The sequence below is a fragment of the Epinephelus lanceolatus genome, chromosome 2 (assembly GCF_041903045.1).
Source record: "Epinephelus lanceolatus isolate andai-2023 chromosome 2, ASM4190304v1, whole genome shotgun sequence".
In the NCBI taxonomy this organism is placed as follows: Eukaryota; Metazoa; Chordata; class Actinopteri; order Perciformes; family Serranidae; genus Epinephelus; species Epinephelus lanceolatus.
In genome coordinates this window covers 9,317,507-9,344,444 of record NC_135735.1, presented here as the reverse complement: position 1 = coordinate 9,344,444, position 26,938 = coordinate 9,317,507, and the positions used below count along the sequence as shown (strand labels likewise).

The 26,938-nt window shown below is 40.3% G+C and overlaps 2 protein-coding genes across 2 annotated transcripts in view; one reads left to right on the top strand and one right to left on the bottom strand.

Annotated features, from left to right (window-relative positions):
* The window catches only part of ddb1 (damage-specific DNA binding protein 1), a 79,700-nt gene extending 72,508 nt beyond the window's left edge, over positions 1-7,192 (bottom strand). The window contains exons 1-2 of the mRNA XM_033626371.2: positions 7,021-7,192; positions 2,644-2,792 (exon numbers count right to left, since the gene is read on the bottom strand). Of these exons, the coding sequence (XP_033482262.1) occupies positions 2,644-2,792; positions 7,021-7,081 (210 nt within the window). The 5' untranslated portion in view covers positions 7,082-7,192. The remainder of the gene's footprint in view (positions 1-2,643; positions 2,793-7,020) is intronic.
* Positions 7,193-9,787: 2,595 nt separating this feature from the next.
* Positions 9,788-26,929, top strand: LOC117249930 (cilia- and flagella-associated protein 70). The gene is made up of 26 exons (XM_033615847.2): positions 9,788-9,995; positions 11,169-11,355; positions 12,218-12,319; positions 12,502-12,587; positions 13,946-14,137; positions 14,442-14,624; positions 15,292-15,386; positions 15,857-15,947; positions 17,183-17,320; positions 17,935-18,090; positions 18,324-18,413; positions 19,001-19,092; positions 19,621-19,681; positions 19,781-19,963; positions 20,533-20,664; positions 20,732-20,860; positions 21,187-21,320; positions 22,081-22,196; positions 23,077-23,298; positions 23,869-24,011; positions 24,327-24,479; positions 24,726-24,887; positions 25,211-25,300; positions 25,683-25,784; positions 26,169-26,216; positions 26,342-26,929. The coding sequence occupies exons 1-26, from the start codon at positions 9,921-9,923 to the stop codon at positions 26,438-26,440; spliced, it is 3,261 nt and encodes a 1,086-aa protein (XP_033471738.2). The 5' UTR covers positions 9,788-9,920; the 3' UTR covers positions 26,441-26,929.
* Positions 26,930-26,938: the final 9 nt, after the last annotated feature.

Here is a 26,938-nt window from a genome sequence, read left to right as displayed (position 1 = left end):
ACAACCACATTTGACCAAAGTGCTGAACAGGCACAAAATACCAATAGAGAACAAAGGAACAGAAGAACAATACACATAATAGAGAGCAAATTGCAGCACAACAGAGGATTAAGTCAATTACAGTGTCTGGCTCAAATCAATTGTACACCAAAAGGAAGAGATGGGTCTTCAGCTGCGACTTAAAGGTTTCTGTAGTCTGGGCAGTTTTTATTTCAATAGGTAAGCTCTTCTATAGTTCAGAGGCAGGCACTATTTTTGTGTCTGGGAACATCTAGGAGCGACTAATCGTTTCACCTCTTACTGGAATATCAAGACACAAAAGTTTTGCTAGATAAGGTGGCGCCAGATTTAACATATTAAACAAGCACTAAAAAATTAAAATCAATCCGAAAAACGGACAGAAAGCCCGTGGAGGGAGGCTAATGCTGGTATTATGTGATCCCATTATCGTTTTCCAGTTAGAAGACAAGCGGCTGCATAATGTACCAACTGCAGATGAAGTCTTAACTGGAAAAGACTAGTTTTGAAAACTGAACTTATTCTTCTCGAGTTATTGTCTATTTTCATAACCAAGATTCATAATAACCACTAATATTCAGGACATGTCTGATCTTGTTCCCTTTTCAAACTTCCTTTTATTACGCTAACTGCTTTCATCTGACAGCCCCAAACAACAGAGGAATATTTTAGGAGAGCCAATCTAATCAAAATGATGACTGAGGAACAAAATAGACCAGATATACAGTCAGGTCCATAATTATTTGGACAATGATACAGCTGTCATCATTTTGGCTCTGTACACCACCACAATGGGTTTTAAATGAAACAATGAATACCTGCTTAAAGTGCAGACTCTCAGCTTTCATTTAAGGCTTTTTTCAAAAATGTAGTATGAACCGTGTAGGAATGACAACCATTTCTTCACACAGTCCCCCAACTTTAAGGGCTCATAAGTATTTGGACAAACTAACATAATCATCAATTAAACAGTCAGTTTTAATACTTGGTTGCAAATCCTTTACAGTCAATGACTGCCTGAAGTGTTGGACACATAAGCATCATCAGATGCTGGGTTTCTTCCCTGGTGATGCTCTGCCAGCCCTTTACTGCAGCCGTCTGCACTTCCTGCTTGTGTTTTGGGTGTTTTGCCCTCAGTTTTGGCTTCAGCAAGAGAAACGCATGCTCAGTTGGATTCAGGTCAGATGATATGACTTGGCCATTGCAGAACATTCCACTTCTTTGCCTTAAAAATGTCTTTGGTTGCTTTTGCAGTATGCTTCAGGTCAATGTCCAACTGCACTGTGAAGCATCGTCCAATGAGTTTTGAAGCATTTGGTTGAATCTGAGCAGATAATGGTGCCCCAAACACTTCAGCTTTCATCCTGCTGCTCTTGTCAGCAGTCACATCATCAATAAATACAAGAGAACCAGTTCCACTGGCAGCCATACATGGCCATGACATAACAGTACCTCCACCATGCTTCACTGATGAGGTGGTGTGCTTTGGATCATGAGCAGTTCCTTCCCTTCTTCCTTCTCTTGTCTTCCCATCATTCTGGTAGTTGATCTTTGTTTTATCTGTCCATAGTATGCTGTTCCACAACTGTACAGGCTTTTTAGATGGTTTTTGACAAACTCTAATCTGGCCTTCCATTTTTAAGGCTAACCAATGGTTTGCATCTTGTGATAAACCCTCTGTATTTATTCTAGTGAAGTCTTGTCTTGCTTACAAGAGCAGCAGTAAACTTTTTGCTTTGTTTTATGGAAGGAAATCGATGTGCATTCTCTCTCAAATGACAATACTCATTACAAAGTGGGTCAAGAAACTAGTGCACGATGCAACCATGCATACACATCTTCAGTGAGACCGACCAAGGCCCTGATCAAACAGAAAGCGTTTTGCAAGTTGGATATTGCAAGGCACATTGCACTGTCTTTTTTTTTTTTTTTTTGTAATTGAATGCCAGTAGTAAAAAACCATGCCATCACCTCCTTACCCTAAAGTTCCCGTACAATCAATCAGTAATCAGTATCTAGTTCCTAAAATGTTGAGGCAGAGGGTACTTGCTGTAGCTCTGGTTGAGGGTGAGAGGCTGTCAGCAGATAAACAAAGATCTATGTGGGTACATGAGACCCTAAAAAAGATGGTGGATCATGGGGAGTACCACCAGTTGGTCCAGGAGCTTCTCCTGCATGATGGATGTTTCCAGGCATATTTAAGGATGATTTAGGGGCAGTTTGACAACCTGCTGTCTATCATCGGGCTGTATAGCTCTGGGTATCCAGCAACCGCTACCACCAGTTTTTCCTCCATTGTTTACCAACTGTAAACTTCTTGTGTCCACCACAGAAGGCCCGCCTCTCAAATCATCCGATTGGAGAATGGGTAAAAAGCAGAGCTGAGGTGGGGTGCTTTCTGCTCTGAGTTGAAGTTTTTTCAACTCGAGGAGTTCACAGTGCTCAGACAAAAACACCAGGTGCCTAGAGCACAGAAATGCCCTCTAGGCGTCTCCAGCTGCTAAAACACTTTCTGTGTCATCGGGGCCTAACTGACCTTTTTTTTTTCCCCAACAGCCCACCAACTAGTTAATTTTAAAAAATTTTTACACATTGCTACCACCCGCACACATCCTCCACACTTACCTTTGGCCTGAAGAGCTCCATGACAGCAATCTTTCCATACATGCCCACCTCCTTGACGGGCCGCAGCCCCTCTGCTGTGACCACATAGATCTCCAACCGTGTGTTTTTAGCTATGAGCAGATTGAGGTCTTCCGCAGAGGTGAAGTGACCTGTAGACATGTCAGCATTTATATTGTGTTATTTACGCTGTGGTTTAGGTGAGAGGAAGAGAGGAAATGACGACTGACAAAGGTGCACACATAGCAAAGAGCAATGTTGACAACATCAAAAATCCCAATGTTCTTGAGCAAATATTTGTATTTATAGTGTGGTGATATTTGGAGAATAACTCTTATCCATGCCTCTAAAAGATATTTAGATGATGTCTTTGTCACAGAAACCTTTTGCATATTCTGTTGCACTCTGCTCAGAAATGTATCTTAGTCATGTGGATCGCTGATAAAGCTCCCACTCTAAGTCAGTGGCTGCGCACAGTATCAAATATTATCCTGTTTGAAGCTTTCCTCACAGCCTTCAAGGACAAACCCTTTTATACTGCTGGATCTGGGAGCCCTTTGTTAAATATCTGGGTACCACTAAATAGATACAGGTTCCCTGGACTCCCATTTTTAATCTCTTTATGTTTTTATTATTATAAAACAATTTTTAGCGTGGCTTGTTTCTTTTGTTTTACTGGGCTGTCCGTACTCGGTGTTTATTTGTTATGTCTGCATTTAGCTGTGTCTTTTTTTCCTGTTTTGTAAAACAAGTTTAACAAAATATCTTCAGGAAAAAAAAAAAAAAAATACTCAGACTAGAACTGCGACCAATAAGACGTCTCTTTGTAGGCAAGGCAAGGCAAGGCAATTTTATTTGTATAGCACCATTCATACACAAGGCAATTCAATGTGCTTTACAAGAGAAATACGTTAAGATAAAACATTAAAGGAACAATAGATCATTAAAAACAAAAGCTAAAAGCAAGAAAAACAGTGAAGAAAATGCATTTAAAAAGCAAACATAAAGCAAAAGCAACAGCAGACAAATATAAAAACAATAGCTACAGATTATTCTAACAATAAGTTACATATCTAGTTCACTGGTAAGCTGCAGTAAATAGTAATGTTTTAATCCCTGATTTAAATGAGTTGACAGTTTCAGCCGACCTCAGATATTCTGGAAGTTTGTTCCACAGGCGGGGAGCATAGAAACTAAAGGCTGCTTCACCTTGTTTGGTTTTGATCCTGGGAACACTGAGTAAACCTGTTCCAGATGATCTGAGGGGTGTGGATGCTTCATAACGTACAAGTATATCAGAGATGTATTTAGGCCCGAGACCATTTAGTGCTTTATAGACAAGTAACAAGATTTTAAAGTCTATCCTTTGACACACAGGAAGCCAGTGCAGTGACTTAAGCACTGGTGTAATGTGCTCCACTCTCTTGGTGCTGGTGAGGACTCTGGCAGCAGCGTTCTGGATGAGCTGCAGTTGTCTGATTGATTTTTTACTCAGGCCTGTGAAGACAATAGTCAGCAATAGTCCAATAGTCCAGCCTGCTGAAAATGAACGCATGGACAAGTTTTTCTGTATCTTGTTTAGACAGAAATTCTTTTATTCTTGCTATGTTTTTAAGGTGGTAGTAGGCTGATTTAGTAATTGTCTTAATGTGACTATTGAAATTTAGGTCTGAGTCCAGAACTACACCAAGATTTCTGGCTTGATTTGTAGGTTTTAGTGTCATGTTGCAAGGTGAGCACTGACTATTGATCTTTGTTCTTTGGGGCCAAAAACAGCTATCTCAGTTTTTTCTGTGTTTAGTTGTAGAAAATTCTGGCACATCCACGTATTGATTTCGTCAATGCACTTATTTAGTAGATATAGGGGACTGTAGTCATCTGGTGACACTGTTATGTAAAGTTGTGTGTCATCTGCATAAGTATGGTAGGATATGTTATGATATTCCATAATCTGAGCAAGAGGGAGCATGGACCCTTGAAGAACTCCACATGTAATCTTTGTTCGCACAGATTCATAATTGCCAAGTGACACAAAGAAATCCCTGTCTTGTAAATAAGATTTAAACCAATTTAGCACAGTACCAGAAAGTCCCACAAACTTTTCTAGTCTGTCGAGCAGTATGTTATGGTCAACTGTGTCGAATGCAGCACTGAGGTCCAGTAATACCGAAATCTTTGATGCATCACTGCTCAGATGAATGTCATTTAAAACTTTTACAAGTGCAGTCTCAGTGCTGTGATGTGCTCGAAATCCAAACTGAAAGGCATCAAAGGAATTGTTTTGCTCCAAGAAGGTGTTAAGTTGCTGAAAAACAACCTTTTCAACGATCTTTCCTAAAAATGGTAGGTTTGATATGGGCCTGTAGTTATTTATTACTGAGGCATCCAGATTAGGCTTTTTTAAGAGAGGTTTAATGACTGCAGTCTTCGGGGCCATTGGAAAAAGGCCTGACTGAAGAGAACAGTTGGCTATCTGTAGAATATCTGATGCTATGGAGTTAAAAACATCTTTAAAAAAGCTTGTAGGCAGAGTATCAAGGCAGCAGGTAGTGGACCTAAGGTTTCTAACTATGTCTGTCAAAGTAGCATAATTTAATGGGTGAAAAAGTGCCAAATTAACTGGAGTAGCCTTATGAGGCACAGGTGAAATAGCCACTGTGTTGGAGTTACAGACTGTCTGTTTTATCTTTGAAATCTTGTCTGTGAAAAAAGAAGCAAAGTCATTGCATGCCTTGGTGGATAGCAGTTCAGGAGGGACTGACGCTGATGGGTTTGTCGGTCTGTCAACAACAGTAAATAAAGTCCGTGCATTGTTGTTATTTTTGTTGATAATCTCAGAGAAAAAGGACTGCTTTGATTGTACTTTGATTAAGGTTGCAATGATACGAGATTTTCACAGTACGAAAACCGTCTCTGAAAATATCGCAGTTTCACAGTATTACAGAATTTATATTATTATCAGACAGAATGACCCTGAAAGGAATGAAAACAGACTGCTTACTGTTGGTAGAACAAACAATGTATTACTATAATTAAAATGTATTAACCTAGATATATCACAATCTAGAACCAGTAGTCTGTTTAACAGCTTCCTCCCACAGGCTGTTAGGATGCTAAACAGTTAATTCAATGCACCATATACATATTGCACAGCACTGCACATGGTCACTTTAAATGCCAATTGTCACCTTCCTGAAAGTAGTCATTGCTGGTGTGTCATACTGGACTTTTAGTTTGTGATTTATTGTTGGATAGTTAGGGATTTATTATATTTTATTGATGTCTATTTTATGGTATTAGTATTTATTAATTTAGTATTAGAACAACCCACTGCAAACACTTTCGTTTTACCTGCATTACTGTTGTATACCTGATTTGATTTGATATACCTTGACACTGCTATATTGCTGCAGTGCAGTCTTAGTTTTGATGACTAATGGGCATGTCCTATTTCTTCAGCAGCGTTTCTTGACACTCCAGTTGATCAGTAATTTAAGAAATCATTTGAACACTGAATCTTGAAATGATTTGCAGGTTGTATATCTGTATATTGCCCATATCTGACCCCTTAACATTTAAATCCACATCCCTATAATGACATTATGTGTTGAACTATGAGGGAGGCTTACAGAGATATGGTGTCATGAGAGCATGCAACTTGTTAGAATCATATTATTAATATTAAAGGGAATATTATTAAAAGGGAAAAGGAAGTTAGGACAGTCGTTAGTTTGATGTTACATAGGAGTTAAATGCGTTTAACAGTAATGGGGCAGTGACGTGCTCAGCTTCACGTCGCGTGATTCATGGCAGACGTGATAAGATTCAATAACGCCAACTATATGTTGTTATCAGCAACAGTATCTTCACGTATCTTGTATTTTATAACCTATGTACGTGATATTAAACGACAGCACCAGCCTTCCTGTCATGTTTTCAAGGGGGGCAAATTATCTGTCACATGTAACGCACATCTCCCCGCATGTTTCACGCACTTTGAAGCAGCTGTGCGGTTATTTGACATGTTTGTAACCAAGAGAAAACGCATTTAGATCTGTGGTAACCAAACAAGACACGACCGCAGCTAATGTGTGAAAAAGAAGAAGAGCCAACGACAGCTTCACCGGATCGTATGTGCCTTTGAACATACGTGACATAACCAGATACGAAGACGTGTGTGTCATGACTTGTAACGTTACACACACAAGTGTGCCAAGACGAGCTGGTAAACATTTGACTTAGCAAAACAAGAGCTAGCGGCTGGTACAGGCCCGTCTGGAGCACTTTACTTGCAGCGCGGGAGCTCAGCTAGCACGCAGGTGGCAAATCTCCAACCGCTGCACAACTAAAAGAGAAAAACAACAAACAGCGGGTGTTTACCTGTGATGCAGGCGTTGACTGCCGTCGGCTTCTGGGCTGTCACCACGTAGTTGTACGACATTTTTGACAACAACAAAAGACAAACAACAACGTAGTGTTTTAATCTCACACAAGTGACAAAATCATTGATAATAAAATTTCCGGAAGTAGTTAGCTGAGCCGTTTAGGATCGCGAGGTAACGGCAGCGGAGAAGTGGTGACTCTGAGTGAGAGCGCCCCCTCGTGTCGCGGAGGCCTTATAGTCTCAATAGTTACAGTGGTGGAGAGGAAAATTACTGCACTTAACCCTTTGAATCCTGGAGCGACGTCTCTTTGCTTGTGCTGCTTTCAGTCACCTTTCACAAGTATTTAAACCTTTGATACCTGAGCAAATTGGTTTGATTTCTGTACAAAATTCTGCAAATTACAAGGAATGACTAAAAAGTGACAAGAAAATTACCTGAAAATTAACTTAAAGACTGAGACGGAAAGAGAGAATTATTAGACAATTATATATATAAAAAAAAAGCAAGGGAAAAATGCCCACAAAATTATATTTAGAATTATCATAATTATGTATTTATAATTATTATAATTATACATTTAAAATTAGGTAATGGAATATATATACATTTATATACACTGTATGTTTGTTATTATTATTTTTTATTATTTTATTTAATTTATTATTAAATATTAATATTATTATTTCTTATTATTTTTTTATTTTGGCTCCTTTTAAAAATGATTCCCTGTTTTCATTGTTTTAATTTTCTTTTATGTGATCATTCACCTTTTTGGTAACTTCTCATTTATACAGTATCATGCTGATATTTCGGTCATTTCTCATTAAGTTGCTCATTGCCTCCGTTCCATGTTTTTGAAAGAAACTGTGGTACTTCTTATCTTTTAGTGTTTCTGTTTCTTGCAACTTTATCCTTCTCCTCCACTACTACTCAGAGAGAAATACTGTACTCCACTAAATTCAGCAGTGAAGTACTCACACAGTTTACTTAGGTAAAAGTAGCAAAACTGCAAAATGCACTTTAGTTCTTGTTGCACAGAATAGTAAATATAATAGAGTTATATCAAAAGTCATATTATGAATAAACGACTCTATATACTGTTTAATATATAGCACAGTGTCATATTCATATACATTTTTCATGTATTTTGTTTATAACATTTCAGTCTGTATTAATTTTTATTCTGTTTTATTTAATCCTATTTTATTTTTATTTTATTTGCACAGACATGCATAAAATCCAAATAGTAAAAAAAAAAAAGAAAGAAAGAAAGATATGTGTCAGGAGAGGTCAAGAAGCCACAGGCTTATACAAACATACCTCCCCTCAATTTAAGGAGAAAAACAGACTAAAAAGGGAGACAAATAACTAAACTAACATTATACAGAAAAATTCAACAAAAGATAAATGACAGCAGGAAGCACTCTGAGCAGTCAGTGAAAAATAACCCAATAAAAACCAAGACACACAGAGTGCAGAGAAAATAATTATATATATTATATACAAGTCAAGAAATAATCAGCCAGCAAGAATTAAATGTAATGATAATTTCCTTTTAAAATATTCAAAGGATAAAGAGCTATTGACAACATGTACACTGGTGTTCCAAATCTGTACACTACAATATCTGAGGTGGAGCTGATTGACCTGTCTGGGATTATATGAATATATATGGGAATTAAATTTGAAGAAATTGCTAACGATGATGGTAGAGAGCAAGGTAAGGACATATATTTATGTATATAGTAAACACACATATCATCACTCTACTGAGAGTAGTGGTATAGAAGAATAAGTAGCATAAAGCATAAATAAAATTTTGAATGGAGGACTTTGGCTCGTAACAGAGTAGCCTATTCATGCACTGATGTATTGATACCTTTACCTAAGAATAATATCTGTGTCACCTCAGTTGAAATAACCAAATGTGCTCTAATTTTGGGATGAAGGTTTGCCTGTATATGCACTGCAGGACCCATGACTCATAGTAAGAAACTGACTGAGGAAAAAAGGGCGTCAGAGCTTTGAGAAACACTGGTCCCTATTTAGGAATGACACAACAGGCTACTGTGAACTGCTGCACCTCCAGCAAGGTCTGCTTTGAGAGCAGTGACCTCTGCTGCTCCACCAACTCTACTACAGAGCCAGACAGCTAGATTTCCCCCTTCTTTATTGAGAACTTGATAAGTACAAAGAAACAAGCCACACTCTCATGTCTTATCAGCAAATAACTTCTGTCTCAGGTTGAACAAGAACAAAATTAGAAACAAATGGTAGAAAGAAAACATAATAAAATACAAAACTAAATTGTAAATAAAAAATAAAACAGTGCTAAAGAGAAACATCACCTATATTAAGAATTCCAATATGTTATTTTCATGGCCTGGGAAATTTTGATTGATATTTCTTAACATGAGCCACTCAGCGCTGAACATGACATGTATAGATTTTGAAAATGGGCATTTTTCCTCTCTTACAATATCTATTAATAGCTCGGTATCTAATTTCCCTTAATACAATGACAGTAGCAAAAACAAACAAAAACAAAAAATAATGTAACAAGAATGTAACAATAGAAGCAAAAATAATGTATAATGTTATTTTTGTTGTTGTTGTTGTTGTTTTACTCTATTCAGGGGAGTCTGGTGTGTTTTTATTGTTTATTTATTTATTTTTTTTTATCTTTTTTTCGTTTATGAAAAACCCTTTGTAAATTACGTCAGAGTTGAAGTCATCTATCGCTGCTGTGTGTGTCAAACCGCTGGTATTTCAAATTGTAAGTGAACGCACCACCATGTGCAGTGTCGTTGCCGTGGAAACGGGACTGTATCCAACGTATATAGAAACAAGGCTCGTGATAGTTAGCAAACATTAACGTTAATCTAACTTTACATAATGGAGACGCCTGAAAACGCCGCAGAAACAGATTATAAAATTATAAATATAACCGTCACCCGCGCTAATAACCTGGTAAGCTCCTTCAACGTTACTTAAAGTGTAATGAAAGTGACGAACTTCACCGTATGCTTATGAGCTAACGTTAACTAACTTAGCTTAAGCTTAACTTAAACTACGTAGTAAGCTAACCAACGGCTAACTTAGCTTAGCATAACTGACTAACGTTCAAACTACTGTCTGAAGCAACGGTCAGGAGGGCGAGTACAGACTGTGTTGGTTAGTCAACCACACAGTTTCAGTTGCCTTTATCTCCTGGTTCAGTTTTGAGCAGAAGAGCTTGACTTATTTTTTTCTTTTAACTAATTATTTATTGATTAAAAGACAATTAGCACAGTCCAATTAAGACCAACATACCAATAGTCAGACAATACAACTTAACGTTACACTGTCCATAAATGACAGATAAAAGGGAAATATTAAAAAAGGAAGGAAAAGGAATAAGAAATAAATAAATGAAGAAATAGTAATAATGTTTCCAGTTTCTTCAGGGATAACTCTTAGTGAAGCAAACAATGACTCTTGGGGCATCTGTAATGGAGATCAATGTAAATTTCATCCCAGAATGGCTTCAGTTTGTTACATAGATACAATTAGATTAATGGCGGGGTTTCAGGTGTTTCATTTCCCCTTGTTTACAACTTAGCATTCATCTTATTAAAACAGTCATCATCAGCTTGGGGAAAAGCATTCGCAAACTTAGTAAATGTGAAGTGATGCATTCAAGATTTTACTCTGTAACATGTAAAGCACCAGTCTCAAATTTGCAAAATGTTAGGGTAAACTTACGTGTGTTCACCCAGATCACCTTCCTCCATATTTTTCTTCAAAGCAGTTTTTTTTTTCATTTAGTGGCAAACACCATGCAATTTTCAACTTTATGTCACTCTGGGATCAAACCAGACAACTGATCAAAGAGCCTCCTCTGCTCAGCTACAGGTCCTGTGAGTGTTTGGCACACTCATGGGAAATGCTTTTGACATTATTTCAAGCACATGTTACATAAACTGGATTGGTTTTACTAACTTCAATATGATTGAAACTTTATTGTGTAGTTTAATATAAACTGGACTGGAATTTAAATGTCTTGGGCAAACAGAACAACGTTAGAAGACTAGCTAGGGTAAGAATCTGTGTGGATGACAGTATCCACCTGATGCTACATATTCTGTTTCCTCTTCTTTTCAGCAAGGAAATAAGGCAGATGGCTTCCAGAGCTTTCTACAGGTTGAATTGGATGGAAATGTGCTGGGAGAGTCGGACAAGAAGCAGGTCAATCCAGTGGAGCAGTGTGTTGACTATGACTTTACCTGCAGCTTCCACTGCCCCAATAACAATCAGGCTTTCAGTGACATAGCCCATAAACCCGTCATATGTAAGTTGAGTTTGTTGATATCTGACACTGATGTCGGTCTGTTTCTTCTTTCAACTTTCGTCAATTCTTGTTGCTGCTGTTACTCTCTGCATGTTGACCAGCAGCATCTCTTTGATGCCCACACTTTGCTGGTTATGTCCACATGATACCGCAACTGAAAATGTCACACATTCTAAAAAAACAAAACACCTTCATCATGGGCATAGGCTTTAACACATGCTGATGCTTTAGAAATTATAATGCTGATATATGTTATTTTAAAACCTGTTCCAGCCAGCAGTTTGTGCGCTCATATTTTGAGCAGTCCTACTAGTTTTATTAACCTGACAGTTGTGCCCTAAATTCAAACCTCGTAAACTTAAATGAGTGCTTACATTAAGTGTAGTCACTCAATATTTACCACCAGTAGATGCAACTCCAGCTACAGTAAAATCCCAATATGTGGTCTTATTGTGAGTTCATTGTCACATTAGCTAACTATTTTAATTTATTGTTGCTGTTACGTTTCACTTAATTGTGGGGAAAAACCCTTCAACCTTTAAAATCACCAGATTTTTTTCTGCAATTTTGTTGTCAACCGATGGCGACATTGACGACAGAATAATTGGTAGGTTTGTCAACCATGCAGGACCTATTCTATGCAGATATGCTGCCTTGACACAGCAGTCCCCTAAACCAATCCCAAAATAGTTGAGCATATCAACAAGTAAACTGCAGCTTAGACTGAAACAGTTACCACTAATTATTGCAATAACACTGGTAGTAATCTTCTCACTGGTAAACAAACGCAGAGTAAGGCCTGGCCTCTATTACGGCTCTCAGTTTTCACAGCATAGTTTCTTGGTTTTGTTGTTTTGATCAGTAACAGTGAGAGAGTTCCTGCCTGAGAAGACGAGGACATCGGTGCCAGCGAAGACACCGGTGCTGGGCCAGGCTGTGATTGACCTGCTGCCTCTGCTGCAAGGTACAGCTGTACCTGTCAGAAGTGATGTGTTGTTACTGTAATAAAACAAACCGGTGTATGTCTGTGTCTATATGTACCGAATGCCAGTTTCTTCATGTGGAGGTCTGATCAAAGTGCCTTCAAAGAGTTTTTCTTACAGGACAACTTGTTGACTGTTGGAGTGATTCTCTCTTCTGTTTCAGGTCAGTGCAGCTTCTCGTCCTCAGTTCCACTGAATGCAGCGACCAGCTCTTCAGCCAAAGAGTCCCCCCCAGACCTCTGCAGCCAGGTCAGATGGTTACTGACCACTTATTATTAGGGGCAGGGTCATGGCTACATTAGATAACAGAAACGTTTATTCCAGATTAATATTTTTTTTGTTTTTGCAAAGTTCTGCCTTAAAAATTTGTATACTTATTATGTGTATCTTGCCTGAAAGGTATTTTAACTATACCTGTAATCAAGCCTGGATTAGCAAGCAGACTAAAGGCCAAAACACACCGGCAGCAAACACAGCGCATCAAAAAATAAGACTCCATTATTTTCAATGAACAACCCTACACCGGCGGCGGCTAGACACGTGTTGGTGCTCCTGGAAGCACCATCCTGCAGCACTTCACGCCACTGTTTCCAGCCTCATTGCCCCTGGAATTAAATGCATTTTTCCCCCACTCGCTCTCTGCTTGTACATACCAGCTCCCACAGCGGCTCGAACTCTGTAGCTGTTGCTGTGTCTCGTGTGTGGCAAAGAATGGATGAGGAGAGACCCATTGTTGAGGTTGAGAAATATTCTGAGCTAAACGACCCACAATCCCATCGTTATAAAGACATTGGCCAAGAACATGTTGCCTTGCTTGTCATAGCTCTGGAGATTGGCTCCTCAGGTGAAAAATCAAGTTTAATTAGGGGCTGTCCACACATGACTTTAAGCTAATGCAGAGGTGGAGGATGTACAGATCTTCCAATAAAAGTAGTAATAACTTTGTTTTTTCATCTGTTGATGTGCTGCAGCGCGATGTGTCCAGTGTGTATTGGGGTGGCACCTGACGTGCTTCACATGAGGCACCAGTGTGTTTTCAGCTTAACTGGGCAACTGCCCTGGTGGCTTCGATCCTCCAAAGGCCCCAAAAACCCCAAACTCTCATTGTGTCAGTTGTTTGTTTTTTTTGTTTTTTTGGTAATTTGATTAATTGTATATTTGTTAATAAGTTTGGAGCACTGACTACAACAGAAACACAATATCAACTGAGGCAGACTCTGCAGTATTAGCTTATTTGTAGCCTTGTCATGCAGAGAGGCTGGTCTGATACAAAGGTGAAAATATGGGTTATGACAATATTTAGAGTGATACAATAGAGATTTGTCAATCTGTGGACATTTTGGTATAATTCATCCAGAATTTGAAGGCAGGAGTTGAGGCCAGACAGGAGCAGTTGGCAGCCCAAGGCATTTTCAAGTGGAAGAGGAAGGTAATCCCACAGCCAGTTTTTAGGCCAAATAAGAAAATTCCCAACCAGTGTTTGGCAACCAGCACTTTGAACCTCAGGAAGGAAAACTGAGACACATCACAGCCATTAACTCACTAATACTATGATGTAAAAGTTTATAAATAAAACATGAATGTGCTTCACGATTTTACCCCTTTAGAGGTCGACACTGGATGTGTGTGTCAGTATGTCGGAGCCAATACTGTCTGAGGCTGAACTTTCAGCCTCCAATCTGCTGAAGGTAACCATGGAGACAGCCTACTCCATCCCTGAGTCATGGGTTCTGCAATCTGGCCCTGCCACTACTCCCTGCTCATACACTGCTGCCCTGGAGGTCCCCCTTAGTGCAGAGGTGAGTGTTACTCTGTGCTTTTTATGTAGCTTATTTAAGATACATAATTTATGTACATATAAATGGGTCATTTGGAAACACAACCATTTATTTTTTCACGTGATTGTAGACTAGTGAAAACATACCTACTGTATTATATTCCATTTCTGCCAGTATATCCCCCTAAATCCTACACACTGGACCTTTAAATCAAAATGAAACATGGAAAAAAAACATGCTACCCTGTTCAGACTAACATCAAATCTGGATTTAACCAGGGTGAAGGATTTTAACAGTGTGGCTGTATGATTCCTCTGACCCCTAGAAAGATCAGGTGCTGGTGTTCTGTGAGGGGCACCTGAAGGCGGGGGGGCAGAGGGAGAAAAAGGGCCGACAGAGGAAGAGGCCCCATCAGGCCCTGCTGGTCACAGGGAACCACTTCCTACCTGATACTTCTTTTCAGGCAGAGCCCATCGAACAGGAGGATGGCCAGCTGACTGGCTTAGAGGTAACTGCAACTGTGGCCTGCACTTGCTGCGAAATGCCTGGGTGCACTGATAGATGTCATATAAATGCCTTTCATTTGATAGACATGACCAGATTTAAAGGGGAACACCATATAACTTAAGATTTCCAGTATATTCTATCCACGGCAGAGGAAAGTTCAATCAATAATCGTGAACATGTTCTCCTCTCTCTCAAAGACAGAAACCAGAGTCCAAAACCAAATTCTAGAGTATAAAGTAGGGGTGATGACAATTAATCGATTAATCGTTTGTTTAGAATTTGATCAAACAAATAAAATTTGATTGATCAATTGATAGGCTATAAAGTGCTGTCAGAGTATATGTAAAATGTTGTTGTGAGCTCTGATTAAGTAAAAAATGTAGAAGCAAAGTTTTCACGTTTCTTTAAAAATCAAAATGAAGCAATTAATCAGTCGTTAATTTTACCAATAATTGATAAAGGAAAGTGCTTACAACTCCTATAAACCCCTTGCATAAAGTCTGAAGCTGCTTCATAGGCAGTGAATGGGAGCCTGATATTGTGGACCGAATGAATGTTTTTAGCGCTCTAGTTTTTGGATTTGGTAGAGAATGGTTCATGTTTACTTAAATTATTGGTCAGTCTTTGATCATAAAAATAGCGTATGAATTTTGAAATTGTTATTACAGGACCGGAAGTTTCGTACTGAAGCAGAGATCACAAAGCATAGGGTGAGCTGGGACACAGAGATGCGCTGCTTCCTGGATGCAGGAGGAACTACCAGGTCAGCTACGTGCACAGCTCACTCCTCCTCCTGTCTGACCATCATGCTACCTGTAGGCCAAAAGGGACAGTCTTATGTTTCTTGTCACGATGTCTGTATTTTTTTTTTTACAAAATAAATTTCAGGATTATAACAGTGTATTTGAAAACTTGGTTCCCTCATTCAATAAATTTCAGGCCAAAAGATCAGGAAATCATTGAGAAATAATTCAGGGCCATGCAAAGTAAACAAGTTAACAGGTTTAATGCTTTGAATAAATGTCAAATCCCTATGAAGAAAACTGCTTGGGAAATATTGTAGCAAAACCAAAAAAGAGAAAATAATATATTAGGTCAACATCAGAATGTATATGATGTGAACTAAGGCATTGGATGGGTAAATACCAAGTAGAGATTGCAGAAAGAGAGATACAGATACAGATGCAGAAAAAGATGTGAAAATATGTCTATCAGTGTTGACTGCAATTTCAGGCTGCGGCAGAAGATCACTGAGAGCAGACTGTGGCCAGTGGAGATAATGAGGTCGTCGGCTGTGCTCACTAAGGCAGCAGAAACCAAGCTGGTGAGCCGACTTCGTTATCAAAGAATAGGATCAGAAATATGCCCCGTGACCACCAAACACTTTCAGTATGGTACCTTTGGAACCAAAAGTAGCCCTTCAGACATGGTACCTAGACCCTAGCGTTTCCACCGCAAACAGTACCCTTAAATGTGAGCAGGGTTGTTGTCACTCACTGCTCCGTCCAACACTTACTGTATTTCCTTATTACAAGTGACACAGATGGAAATCTGCACCCTGTCTTTTGTTCACAGAACGAGGCTGCACGTCGACATTTTCAGAACAAAACAGAACAGGCTGCAGTGAGAGTCTCTCTCCATGGGATATTTAAAAATAGCGGCTTTGTGCATTTAGTCCTTCTCAGGCAAGCTCAGGGGTTTAGTGTTGACGTAGCCCACAGGAACGCTGCTCTGCAACGTTTTTTTTTTTTCTCTGAGTAAGGATTAGAATATATGCGGAATATATGGATGACGATCCACTCATTACTTTAAGTGTCTGTCATATAGAAACTTAAGCAATCGTCAAAGTTGTCACAGTGAAATTTAAGGTGTGCTGATGGATTCAAGTCATCAACTCATGCATTGAGTAACATTACAAGTTAACGGTCCACCTAAAAAATCATCGACAGCCCAGTGAATTAAGTTATTTTTTACTACAGCTGGTGTGAGAGGCAGCGAAACATCCTTTCATTTTATAGTTACAGTTTACTAATAAAACTCTCCACGGTATGAACAGTGGTTACATGAGCCTCAAAACCAGCCACAACTCTGAGCAGAGTGACCGTACTCTATTGACCAATCAGACTGCAGTGTTCACAGCTCCACCTTTTAGTACTAGATCTGTGTGCTAGGTACCCCAACAGAGGGGGGACCAAAAGTGGGGATGATATGGAACAGTTCCATTGGTACCATCCACAACTTTTCACAGTGCCGTACCGTACTGCCTGCTGGAAACGGGGGCTATATTATAATGTATTGACCCTTCGGCATTAGCCCTCTAGTCTGAACCAAATGTAAGAAATGAAGGACAACATGCACAATCATTTCAGGCAAAACTGCATTTTAGTTTAATCAAAGCTGATGTTGATGTGTGATGTGCTAATAGGGTCTCTAGTGGATAGTTTAAATGAAACATTTTGAGGGTCTATACCATGATTCCTGTTTTAAAAGCTTAAGCAAAGTTCAGTGACAGATAAGCAAATTCATCCAGTCAAACTGTGTGTGTGTGTGTGTGTGTAGCCCGCTGACAAGAACCCAGAGATCCCCTTCCATGGCGTGGCGTTTGTGGACATGGGTCGGCTGCTGTATCCTGGAGTCAGCCGCATCCGAGGAGCATACAGCATTCAGCCCTTCTCTGAGGCTGAGTTACTAAACAAGGTCACACAGATACACACATATAACTTATTTGCTTTAATTTTTGTTGATGTATTCATCATATAATGTCTAGTAGAAATGATCTGTTCAAATAGAATTCCATTAACACTTTCTAGCTTTCTTAACCAGAGCCAGTGTGGACAGAGAGAGACACTTGCTGTTAGGACACGGTATTAGGCCAACATATGACCGGAAAGATTTAAATATGTCTTGACTTAAACAGATTTTCCTGGTCAAAAGCCAGATAACGGGAAGCCTGAGCACAGCAGCTCTGGTGATGAAGCTGCTTGTTGTGTGAGAGTGACAGAGAGAGGGGAAGAGAAGGTGGAAGTTAAATTATTGCACAAGGTTTCTATACGTTATAATAATTCACTCAGAATGCTGCTTTGTCACTTTATGACCCGCCTGAAGCCTGTGATATTTTTTAACAAGCTTACCCAAACCGCCCGACCCACGCATCACTACTGCACAATCCTGCTGTGTCATGCGTTATACATGAATTAAATAAAGACTTGACTCAATATAATCTACTGAATAATATAATAACACTGTTCCCATTGGGTGTGCACTGTAAAGCCTCTATTAAAGTGAGATTGTCTCTGATCATGTACTTAAAGGCCAAGCGGAGTGTCAGTGTGTTAAAGGAGCAGGCCAAGACTGCAGCCAAACAGGTCAAAGTTCGTGCTGGCTCAGCTACAGGCTCTCACAAGGGGAAGGCAGGGAAGAACATGGATGGAAGGGGAACGAAGGAATCCAAGGAGGCAGCCAAAAAGGTCAGCAAGGTTGTGATGGTCAGCTGAGATTCATTTTTACATCAAAGTTTAATTAAGATCACTTCCAAGGGCTTGGAAAATCATATAAGACAAAAACAAGTCCTTGAAAGGCTTTGAAACCTTTCTAACAAGCAAAACCAGCAATTGATTCTATACTTCTAAAGTCTCTACATTTTGTATTTGTTGTGAATATGGGGATTGGAGTCAATTGTACGCTGTTTTTATTATGACAGCAACCTGGCAGTCAGAGCAGGCTGTCTGTAGCCGACAGCGTGGCCGATGCCCTGGCTGAAACTGAGCCGCACCTCAGTACGGAGCAAAATGTAAGCTTCCACTACACAGCAACACAACTCTGCAATCACAAACACAGTAGGCCTCATTTACTGGAAGCTATGGTTGTAGTTACAGTTTAATACAGACACAGTGAGCGCAGCAGCAACATTTTAACTGTCCCACTATCGAAGCTAGTTGGTAAAGGAGATCGTGGTTTTACGGTGGCTGCTCCAGAACTCAGGAATAGCCTCACACTTGTAATCAAATGTTCTCGCTCCACTGACACTTAAGACATAGGCCTACATGTTTTCAATGGCCTTTGGTTGCTCTTAGTGGTTTTAATATTTTAGTATTTTGTAACTTTCTATGTACGTAATCAAGATTTCCAGTTTTATTTGGTTGATGTTACTTTCTAATTTCGACTGCCATTTATTGTTGTTATTGTTATTTCAATTTTAACTTCAATTTTGGTCGACTGCGGTTGTTTTTAAACATGCTGCATTGATAAAATTTATTTTATTTGATTTGATAAGCTTGAACTGCTACTATACATCCTACTGTAAACCTATATCCAGTTTACATGCCTGTTGTTTGTAAAGCCTTCAGCATATTAACCCCTCATTCCTGTTAATGGCAGACATATGTGGAGGCCAGAACCTATATTATCATTGAGATAGCCTTGGAGAAACCGCTGGTACCCAAAACATCTCCAGAGGAGCTGGCCAGAAGGTAACGTGCAGACCCAGACAGAATCTCCATAATTTTTTTAAACAGTTTTCAGTGGTGATCCAGAACGAAAACCTGCAGAATTTAGTGGAATGTTTTTTTGCTTGTAATGTGAAAGATAATATTCATTTAAGATATGCTAATTGTCTTTTTTATTTGTGGAAAATCTGTGGATGTTCATTCTGCTGTTCTCTGCTACTTGTCAGGAAATGAAAAGTAGTAGTTGTCATGTTACAGCCTTGTTATAGTTTAATTTGTCTGCCCTCATTTTCAAAAATTGCTCTTTTTCCGGTTATTGTGTCGACGTTAGAAATACCAGGGTAGTGACAGCACAACTGTGGGTGCTGATTCTGTGTGGGCCTGTTATGTGGTATATGTGGTATATTCTGTGAGCACTAAGTTGTACCTGGGTGTATTGATTTCACTGTCTCTCTAGATTGGGGACATTTGGTCATTGCCCCTTGGTTTTCTGACTGACTGTGGAGCACAAATGAGTGTGAATGTACTGAGATGTGTCTCTATTTCCTGCAGGGTGAAGGCACTGATCCTTCCCAGGTGTCCACATCCAGCAGGTCCTAGCAGAGCAGAAAGTGTAAAACAGATATATATATATACATAAACGGACCCACAGATACACACACACAACACACATCAGTGGATTGTTGCTCACTTGCTGAATTCTCTCCTTCAGGCGGTGCTGGAATACCACAGGCAGATAGGCAACACAGTGGCCCTAATTTCAGACCAATATAAGGAATTGTTTGGAGCAGGAGCCAAGGCGTCTGAAGACTGCAGCCGGGAACAGATGAAGACTGAGCTAATGGGAGCACTTAATGTCTCTGGGAAATACTTCACCTTCAAGGAACAGATAAAGGTCAGAACAACTGCACAAATCCCTGGTGGATGGATAAAACTTGCAGGAACCCTGAAGGAGTTTTTTGGAGTAGATCTGCAGCAAGTGACAACCTCCGGGGGCCGAAAAATAAGGCCAATATGGAATTTCCAAAAACTGAGTCTATAGCCCCTTTTACACTGTCTCTTCTACCTCATGGTTCTGTATGAAGAGGGACAGAGGAAGTAACAACACCAAAATGACGTCTTTGTAAAAGGGACAGTCGGCAGGATGGGTCTATGGACGGGGAAGGTGTGTTGTTTTGACGACGTGTTATGCGTGTGACCCACCTCCAGGAAATTTTTAAAGTAGCTACTAGCAGTTAGCAGCTAACTCAAAGACAGAAAACAGTGGCTCCAAGATGGCAATGGTCAAAATGTCAAACTTCAGGCTTCATAACAGGAGTCCACAAACCGATGGGTGACATCACAGTAGCTAAATCCATTGTTTTATACACTCTATGATCTGTAACCTGTTAGGTGTTTTTTGTACTGGTGGTGGCTTTTCTGTTGTTATTTGACCGCATAAATATGTGTGTTCCTGGTGTGTAGCATGCAGTGGCAGGGATCGTACGTGACAAGATGCAGCGGACAGAGCCATTCACTGACCCTCAGGAGCATAGGGCATTTATCAGCAAGCTCTATGTCTACCTGGTGGACGAGATGCGCTTAGCTCTCAACAAGGTAACACACACACATACTTAGCATGTGTGATATATTCTGTATTTATGTTAATTTTTATCATCACCAGGTTTATTCAGATGACGTTGACGATGACTCCGCAGACGAGATCCAGTTGAGTTCTTCTCAGCTCCGAAATTTTGCCAGAGAGGCTCAGCTTACTGGGGATTATCAGCAGGCTGTTCAGTACTACCAAGAGGTGCGTCACCATGCTTCTGCTCTTCACCCAAAATAAATGAGGAAAAGAACAGAGCAGGGTTGATTTCTGTTTATCCACTCTTTTCAGACCTATAAATCAAGATGCATGCCTAAAACTGATTTAGTCATCAGTTATTGATTTGTCGACATAAAGACATCTTGTACTTCTTCTTCATCTGTACCTCTGTTGTTCTGTTATTCTCAGAGCATATCAGTGTTTATTGTATCAGGTGGCTACAAATCATGTTACAGCAGTGCTTAATGATCTTTATGCAGACAATGACACCGGCTGGTTAAATTTTTCATTGTGAATTTGTTTTCGTGCAGCTGGTGGTGAGGCACCCCAATGAGCCCTCCCACAAGTTTGAGTGGGGAAGCCTCTACATGCGAACTGGAGACTACACGAAGGCTCATGAGTGTTTCCGTGATGCTGTGTCTGTCCAGCAGGCACACCTACCCAGGTTAGAAATGCTTAAAATATCTGTAGAATATTAAACTAAGAGCAAATTATTGGTTTTCAAGAGAGGAGAAACAGAGGCCTGTACTACGAAGCCAGTTCAACTTACCCAGGATATCGGCTCATTACCTGGTTTGACTAACCTGTCACGTTGGCCATCTGGATAACCAATACTACAAAGCTGGTTATCATCCAGCTCAGTCAACTCTGAGTTTTCCTATCTAGCCATGAGCGCAGGGGTATTAATTATGAGTGACATCATCAGAACCATGAATGAAGTAGGCTGCTTCATATCATATGAGATGAAACGGTACCAAAAGTGTCTGCGACTGCGAGACAGCAACATGTCAGTGGCGTGGGATGGAAACGATTGCCCTGTCTCACAAAGCCTAATCATACCTTCAGTCTCTTATCTTGTCGTTGACATGTAAACATTACCTATGTCTCCCATTCCTCTTGACATTGCTCCTCTTGAGCTCTTATCCTATGAGTTAACAATTCTGTATCAAATATTTCGTTCACAATTTTCAGCCATTCATCTTGTGTTGGTGGTTCTGCTTTGTACCATCTTCTCGACACAGTTCCTCCTGTTACATTGCAAAGTACAATACCATGCATGATCTAGGTTTGTCATAGCCCAGAATTTTGATAATGACCATATGAACATTAACCCGAAATGAAATTTCAGTCAATTAATTTGACGTCAGCAACAAAAACACATGAACCGGGAAGTTAACCTTGAGTGTCTGTATCCACTTGTTTAGCCTGATGATGTGTGGGGTCTTGGCGGCAATGTTTGAGCAACATAAGGAGGCCCAGACCTTCCTGGAGAGAGCCATCAGCTTAGACCCGGCCAGTGTGGTGGCCTGGACACTGCTGGGTGAGATAAGTTTGTATTTCTATTCACTGCTGCCAACACAACACATAAGACTGCTAATACTGACACTCTTTTGTCAATAACAGCCAGTCAGTGATGTCTATCCCTCAACAGATAGGAGATATGTTGAAACTTTACTTTTCTATACATTTCAACAAAGCTGTGGTTAATGTGTGGATAGGTTTAGGCATAAAAACACTTAGTTATGGTTAGGAAAAGATTGAGTTAAGGCTTAAAATACCTGGTTTGGGGGCCCAATCCTAGAAGACAAATGTGATGTCTCATTAAAAAAAACCCCACTCTTCATGGCACTTTCTCCGTTGGCAAATCGGGTCACAATAACAACCGGTTTTGTTGTTTGTTGGTGTTGAAGAGTGGACTACAGCTTTGCAGGTGTGTGGCCTAGGTGTCACACCATACACCGTTCCCTCATCCTCCTCCCGATTACGCTGTCAACTCATATACTACATCACTTTAGAAGGATTGATATGATAGGTATGAAACATGCAAATGTAACGTGTTCATGGATTTCAGAAAACATACATACAATGCCAGCATTGTCTTCTGGCGACTTTTACAAGCTGGTAACTTTAAATTTATAAGTCAGGTTTCAGTACAGAGTTTTTTTTTTTTTTAAATGCTGTTTCAGAGGCTTTTTGTGAAGATAAAAGAGGAAAATCGAAAGAAAATACCTCAGAATAAAAATACACAATAATGGTAAATATCAAAGAAACAAAGAAATCAGCACATGTTTAAACACTAAGAAACTTTGTTTGAAAAATATTCATACCACCTGACCCAAAATAACCCAAAGCAGTAAACAGAAGAGATGCATGCTTGGAATTGTATAGTTTCATTTCATGTCTCTGAGTCTGCTGTCCAGGTTTGCTCCATGAGAGCCAGAGCGAATCCATCCTGGCTGAGAGGGCTTTCCTGGAGGCCAGAAGGCAGCTGAGGGCAAAGGAAGCAAAGAAGCAAACACAGGGGGAGGAGGAGAAGATGAAGAGGGAGAATGGCAAGGAGGAGAAAAATAAGCAGGAGAAAGAGCAGCAAGAAAAGGAAGTGATGGCCACGGCAACACGTCAGTCTCCCACTGTTAAACAAGGTGAGCTGAAGTAAACTGTGTCTTCATCTGACTGCAGTGATGTGTTAGTTTTCTCTTAATGCCATCCATGGAGAGAAAAGCTGAATTGCTAGAGCTGACTCTGGTGTTATGTCTGTGCCTGTGGTGACTGAGAAAGGGTATTTTGGGGTTTGGCTTGTACCTGAAGTGTTTCTGGTTCCAGTTCTCCTACGTTCTAATGAATCTGTAATATTGAAACTCTGCTCATATCTTTAATACATCAGGTAAATGATGAAGCACACTGAGATCTGTTAACAGTCACATCCAAAACATTTTTCAAACTGATAGTAATTTTTATTTGTCCATTTCTACAAGGACAAAAAACCTAAAATCCAGATAAAAATATGCATATACAACATAGTCTGTAGGTAATACCTGCTTATACACTGTTTAGATGCACTCTGGCAACAATCACCAAAAAATAAGACTTGTCTCATCTCCCCTGTCTATCATACACTCTCACTGCACTTCAATCTGAAGACCTGTGGCTTTGAGTATGTTTTCCCAGAGCAGCCAGTGCTGCCTAACTATGTTAACCCCATTGTCTTTCAGACCCAGAGTATGGAGCCCAGGACTCAGAGATGCAAAGAGAGCCCCCAGTGCCTAGTGTTCACTCCAGATCAGCTACATGTAAACTCTCCTCCACCATTTTCACAGAGACGGTTCAGTTCCTGCTGCAGAACGTTGCACTGCAGGTAAAAACACAGAGTGTCTGGTGGTTTGGCCATCTGAGCAGCCAGCTGGACTCACACAGGTCACATATGAATCAAACTAACCTACATTGTATAGTACAAATGCAGTGCTATTTTGTGACCCTGGCTTTTGTATGTTATGAGGCAAATGTTTTTTATGTCCATTATTGATGCGCCAACGTCTGTGAACTGACAGTTGGCTGTGGAAAAGTCGTGTATTGTAGAAGTCTTTTCTTAGGAAGTCAAAACACACTAACTTTAATTGTCAGCTGTGAAAGTTTCAACAAAGATTATCAGCGGTCTCTGTCTTGTTGTCAGATGGCGGAGCATGCTCTGTCCCTGGAGCTGCTGTGTTCAGATGGTGGTCGCAGTGTCTCCTATCTTCTTCATCTGGCCCAGTTGCAGCTGCTTAGAGCTGACTACTGCAGTGCTGCCGCCAGCCTGAGGGAGGCGCTGTTTCACAGTAACCAGGTACTCACACTGACCACTGGCTGTAGCACTGAGTAAGGACTGAGTGGAGAATATGACATACAGTATGGTTCACTGCTTCTGTACTGCTCTGCTAGTCTGAGCTGTCCACAGTCTGTGATTTATAACATTTAAACTGCAGAAAATATTTATGTTTAGTTTTGGATTTATGAACATCTTTCACCTCAGTTTCTCACTTGCATCTCTTCTGAACTCTGACCTGAGAAGTGTTGTCCACCTTGTGAGCAGGATGCAGATGCCTGGGCTCTGAATGGTCACTGTCACTACCTGCGGGGGGCGCTCAGTGATGCCCAAGAGAGCTACGAGTGGAGCCTGATCCTTCTGCAGCAACCATCAGACTCTCACCTTGTCCGCCTCCGCTTGGGATCCATCTACCTCCAGCAGGGGAAGGTCGGATATTGAGACAAGCTTCACTGCTGTCTGATCAGTCGGACAGTTTATCGATGTGTGCTGTATCTGCTGATGAATCAACCTGGTGCATTTCCAGGAAGAACTAGGAACTAAAATATTGTAATAAAGTATTCCAGTCTTAGGATGTTTTTTAAAATAATAAAGTCATGAGGAACAATGGGATTATGGGTCAAGTTTCTACATAGTAACCAGACAGAAATCAGTTATTACTGAATTTACACTAAAGCACATCTCAAACATCTTGTATGAAGCAACGAACCACAGTGTAACTAATCTCTTACTTTTGTGTTTTTAACTTTCAGTTTAAGGAAGCCAAGGTTACCTATCTGCAGGCCTGTGAGCAGTCTCCGTCCTGCCTGACCTGGCTAGGCCTGGGTGCCGCCTGTTACCGGGTAAAATCCACCTCCCCCTCCAGAAAAATGATAGAAACCTGAACATATATTTAAATCTGATTTAATTCTGATTTTGATCTTATTCTTATGATATGCCTTGTGACATTCAGGAGTTAAAAGCAGTTAACATTGGGGTTATTCATCACCCCAAAGCTGCTGGGCTCTGTGATTTCAGATAGCATCTTAAACACTAAATACAAAACCAAAGCTGACTGTGAAAAGGGAAGTGATTAACTTATGGATGGAAAAGAACTGTGATCTCTGAGGTCGGAGGTGAAGGTCACGTTACTGTGGAATTGTAAATAAAGTTTATAAAAATGGTTTGGACAGCTGTGGAGTTGTTTTGAAGTGAGCCTGCTTGTGGTTGTGTGTGTCTGTGTAGCTGGAGGAGCTGCGTGTAGCTGAGGAGGCTTTGACTGAGGCCAATCATTTGAACAACCAGAACGCAGAGGTGTGGGCTTACCTGTCTCTGATCTGCCTCAGGGTGAGTGATGATAACTCTTTGAAAACACACTAGACGTGTCCCAGTTTGAGCTTTGCTTCCCCTGAAGTCCATACTTCAGGACAGAATATAACACAATAGGTCAACACTTCGTCCTGGTATCCCACGGTCCTTTGCTTATTGATCGCATGACCTTGTCATATTGTTCAGTGAGATTAGATTGCATTAGAGGAGGAAAACCAAGTCTAGCTGAACACACAGGTCCAACGAAGGACACACCTTTGTGACCTATGTGCCCTCAGGAATGCAGCCTCAGAACTGGGACACATTTCAGCAGAGATTCACTTTTTCAATGTTTGCAAACTCATTTTTCAAGACAGGCTGCAGGGACCTGAACTAACCATGAAATGAACCTTTTGTTTTCAGAATGGCAGACGAGAGGAGGCAGAGCAGTTTTATAAATATGCAACACATGTAAGTTAGTTCAGTGTTTTTATCAATCATTTAAAGTAGGGCTGGGATCAGTTATAGTTATATAGTTTTCATTTCACATAAAGAAACTCTAATATAAAACACTTTTGTCTCTTCCTGGTGTCCAGTTCAAGCTGCAGAAAGAGTCACTCCTCAAAGAGTTCAGTGACCTGAAGGATCAGCTGCGTTTCAGCCATCTGGAGTCCTGCTTTGGAACAAGCTCATGAATCAGATGACCAAGTACATGTCATACAAACACACACATACAGCAGTGTCTAAAGGGGCCGTACACATGCTGCATCTTTAAACGTGAAGTCAGGCACAGGGCACTACTCTTTTGCCTTTTCTGTGCCAGCTGTCAAGAGCACGACGGCAGGTTGCGCCTGACGTTGCTAAGCAACATTAACAAGCACGGTATCATAGCCTGCTTACCTGAAATCCTGAGTGCAGAGCTGATCTTCTTCCAGGACTGTTTGTGTGTAGGCCTGTTGTCTGTGGGGCAGCCATGCACTAAAATGATCAACTTCTCCTCCATATTTACCACAGACTGAAATTAACGGAAGAAGGCAAAGATATCCGTCAACTGTAATTGGACGGCGTCACTCTGCCTGCCACGTGTCTACATTAACAACAGTAAATCTGAAGGTGCAAAAATCGTGGCATGTGTAAGGCCCTTAAATGACCACCATTTCAAATTTTTTATTGTTTATCGTATTTTATTGTAT